Source organism: Myotis brandtii, unplaced genomic scaffold (assembly GCF_000412655.1).
Source record: "Myotis brandtii unplaced genomic scaffold, ASM41265v1 scaffold1076, whole genome shotgun sequence".
In the NCBI taxonomy this organism is placed as follows: Eukaryota; Metazoa; Chordata; class Mammalia; order Chiroptera; family Vespertilionidae; genus Myotis; species Myotis brandtii.
In genome coordinates, this window is record NW_005353663.1 from 863,867 (window position 1) to 868,247 (window position 4,381).

The window sequence follows — 4,381 nt, forward strand, 5'->3', positions numbered from 1 at the left end:
GCACTCTCTCCTATCCAGGACCCCTCAGGGGATGTCGGACTGCCTCTCCCAACCCAGGACCGCTGGCTCCTAACCGCTCGCCTGCTTGCCTGCCTGATCGCCCCTAACGGCCTCTGCCTCGCCCTGCACCCGGAACCCAGGATTCCCTCCTCTGGCCGGTTGCAGGCACCTGGGAAACGGGCTTCCCTCCCTCTGGCTTGCTGCAGGCACCCAGGACCTGGGCCGGCCACAGCCACAGGGGACCGTGGGCGGGCGGCTTTGCCTGAGCCGCAGGTGCAGGTACAACCACTGGCGCCCAGGACCGCGGGGCAGGCAGGTTGTCCCTCTCCTGGGCTGCAGGCGCAGTCACTGGCACCTGGGACCAGGGAGCAGGCGGCTTGTCCCTCTCCCAGGCCGCAGCCTGGCTGGTTCCCATTCCTCTCTCGTGAGCTCATTTGTGCCTGGCTGGTCCCCATTCCTCTCTCCTTAGTGTTGAGTGTCTGAGCCATTATGGTGTGATGATGTGACAACCATTTGCATACTAGCTCTTTATTATATAGAATAGACTTGCTGAACAGACTAAAACATAAAAAAAGATTTTTCTAATCAAGCTAAGTGGACAAATAAATATCACTGTTTAGTCCTCATGTGGCAAACTACACACTCCAAAAAAATCCAAAATCCTCATTCCTTGTGTTCATGTGTATGCGTGTGTACACACACACACACACACACACACACACACAGTTCTGTTGTTCTAGTTTCAGCATTTTATGTGACTTTAAGGTAAAAGAGTCTTTAATAAAACGGGTAATACAAAACTTCTATACATGACCCTATATTAGAAAAGGAATACACTCAATTTTAGATTAATACTGCCTATTTTAGTAGAGAAAGGAGTCAACTTTTAGAACAAAACAAATGCTACGAAAAAGCTTTTAAGGACTCCCTGGGAAAAGCCCATGAAAGGAAAGAAACAAAAGAACATTACAACTTTATTTAACTAAGATTTTTCTCTAAGTTGTTAGGTAGCTATAAAAAAGGAGGGATATGATTGGTATCCTATATAATAAAAGGCTAATATGCAAATCAACCGAATGGCAGAACGACCAGTCGCTATGATGCACAATGACCACCAGGGGGCAGATGCTCAATGCAGGAGCTGCCCCTGGTGGTCTGTGTTCCCACAGGGGGAGCGCCACTCAGCCAGAAGCCAGGATCACTGCTGGAGAGCACAGCGTTGGTGGTGGGAGCCTCTCCTACCTCTGCAGCAGCGCTAAGCATGTCTGACTCCCGGCTTATGTCTTCTCCCCATGGGGAGCAGGCCAAAGCCATCAGTCAGACATCCCCCGAGGGCGCCTGAATTGTGAAAGGGCGAAGGCCAGGCTAAGGGACCCCTGTCCCCGAGTGCACGAATTTTGTGCACTGGACCTCTAGTTTGGTATAATATTTTAAATTTTCTGACATGCTAAAATACATAAATTCATTTACAGTGAAAACTTCTTTTTATTTTTTATTTTTTTCACTATCTTGGATACTTCATATAAGTGGAATCATGCAGAATTTGCACTGCAACTGGCTTCTTTCTTTCTTTTTTCTTTTTCTTAAATGTATATGTATTGATTACAGAGAAGAAAGGAGAGAGATGGAAACATCAATTAGAGAGAATCATTGATCGGCTACCTCCTGCATGCCCCCCACTGGGGATCAAGCCCTCAACCTAGGCATGTGCCCTTGACCAGCATCGAACCTGGGACCCATCAGTCCATAGACAGATGCTCTATCCACTGAACCAAACCGGCTAGGGCTACAGTGAAAACTTTTCATGGAGCTAACCAATAAAAAACTTATATAGATCTTTGTGATGGAGGACTATTATCTTCAACATAATTGTATAAAAAATTCAGAATGGCCCTAGCTGGTTTGGCTCAGTGGATAGAGCATCAGCCTGCAGACTTAAGGGTCCCGGGTTCGATTCCAGTCAAGGGCATGTACTTGGTTGCGGGCACAACCCCAGTGGGGAGTGTGCAGGAGGCAGCTGATCAATGTTTTTCTCTCACTGATGTTTCTAACTCTCTATTCCTCTCCTTCCTCTCTGTAAAAAATCAATAAAATATATTTTTTTAAAAAATTCATAATGGTTTGAATATTCAAATACTATAAAAGTTAAGGACATAATATTAAATTTTAACTCAATGAAGGCCAGTTCAAGTAAATTAAACTGTTCTACACACATAGTTACTATTTTAAAATGTTGTGTCATTCTTCTAAGGATTTGGCTTTTTAATATCCAAACATTAAATTGTACTTAAATTTTAATTTTTAAGCACAACATTGTTTTGAAGAGAGTCCAATTTTTTTAAAGGTAGAATGGACTACACCAAACCCTGACCTCTTATCAAAATTCAATTCCTCAAACATCAATTTACTCACCTAAAATTGAATCAAAATGCAAGAGGTGGTAAATACTGATGTATTAAAACATATTTTAAGTATATATATAATATAAATTAAGTACTTTTTAAATCCAGAGTTTAATGTTGGTTTGTGACAACATGTAATTAATAAAAAGTATAATCACCACTATTTCTCAAAATATGAATGACACAACCATTAGTTTTTACTCTGAACTTTGATCAAAACAATGAAATTACAATATGTGATTTATTAAAACGAGAAAAATATCATATTTTTGCTTCTCTCAACAGTTTATATTTTTCACAGTTATCTAACTAGAAATTTCTTATCCATCTAGTAATTAACGAGAAAAGCTACCGCTAACATTTTACACAAAATTTTAATTTTGCTTTATAGAATACATTCTAACAGGATATACACTACAATTGCCTATTTTTTTAAAAAATATTTTATTGATTTTTTACAGAGAGGAAGGGAGAGGGATAGTTAGAAACATTGATGAGAGAGAAACATCAATCGGCTGCCTTCTGCACACCCCCAACTGGGGATGTGCCCGCAACTAAGGTACATGGCCTTGACCGTAATCGAACCTGGGACCTTTCAGATCGCAGGCTGACGCTCTATCCACGGAGCCAAACCGGTTAGGGCTACAACTGCCTATTATTAAAATAAACAAAGTCACAATTACCTGCAAAAAGATCTTCTGTGTCATCCTCTAGCACAACTTCTGCAGGTTTTGGACCATTGGAGTTTGTACTAACATCTTCTGTAAGAAGACTAATTGGTTCTGGAGAAGATGGAATTGACTGTGAAAAAAAGAAAAAACAACAACCAGTAATACATAATGGATTGGCATGTTTATCTGTTATAATTATGTCTCTATACATTACAGAACTAGGACACTCCCTTGATAGAAAGGGGAGCAAGAACAAGCACAGTTATTTATAGTTCCTCCTCTGAGGGTAAGAACTCATCTTCTCTTTTTCTAATAAAAAGTCACTTAAAATTGAAAAAAGAAAATCTTTTCTAGTTACCCCTTTTGAGATACAAATTTTTCATGTTGTGTTATAATTAACAAAAACAAAATTTAATGCTTTGGTCATATATAATAAAATTGATTAGTATATAAATAGTCAAAACCAAATCTTGAAAACATGTTACAATTGTAAGAAGTTCAAAATGCTGCTTTATTATAAGAGGAAGATTTCATACTAGTTGAATTAAGATTACTATTAGTCTAAAATTATGTCCTCTCCCCAAACATTTAAATTATAATTCAGCTAAGGGACTATTTCTGTACTTCTTAACCTTAAAGTATAATGACCAATATAATGGAATCTAGATTGTAAAGCTTTCAGCTTTATTATCCTCCTATCTAATAAAAGAGAAACATGGTAATTAGCCGTACGGCCGCTACCCTTCCCATTGGCTAATCAGTGAGATATGCAAATTAACTGCCAGCCAAGATGGCGGCCGGCAGCCAGGCAGCTTGAAGCGAACAGGGAGGCTTGCTTGCTTCAGTGACGGAGGAAGCCAAGCTTCCCCGCCTGCGCTGCTGGCCTCTGAGCTTGCAGTTTGAAACATTTTAACAAATATAGAAGCTAAACAAAACCCCAGAAACCGGCTTTAGTAAGGCAGGCTGCAGCAAGCAAGACTGCAACATTGTTTCGAACACAGAAGGTAAACAAAGGCCAGAAATGTGCTTTCAGCAGCCGAGCCTCAGAGAGAAAGCTGGCTCTCAGCTCCAGTGACAGGCATAGAAGGTAAATAAATGCCAGAATAAAAAAAAAAAGAAAGGAGAGGTTTGGAGCTTTAGTCGCCCACCAGCCTGAAAACAGCCCTCAGCCCCTCACCCAGACTGGCCAGGCACCCCAGTGGGGACCCCCACCCTGAAGCAGCAAGATGGCGGCTAATTTGCATACTGAAGGCAGGCGGCAGCAGGCAAGGCTGTCTGCGGTCTGGGACCCGGATCTGTGACCCTGCC

General features: G+C 41.4%; 1 protein-coding gene across 2 annotated transcripts in view; it reads right to left on the reverse strand.

Moving 5' to 3' along the window:
- Positions 1-4,381, reverse strand: part of SNX2 (sorting nexin 2) — a 59,173-nt gene that overhangs the window by 39,416 nt on the left and 15,376 nt on the right. For both annotated transcript variants that reach the window (XM_005857121.2, XM_005857120.2), the window contains exon 3: positions 3,086-3,203. In XM_005857121.2, the coding sequence (XP_005857183.2) occupies positions 3,086-3,203 (118 nt within the window). The remainder of the gene's footprint in view (positions 1-3,085; positions 3,204-4,381) is intronic.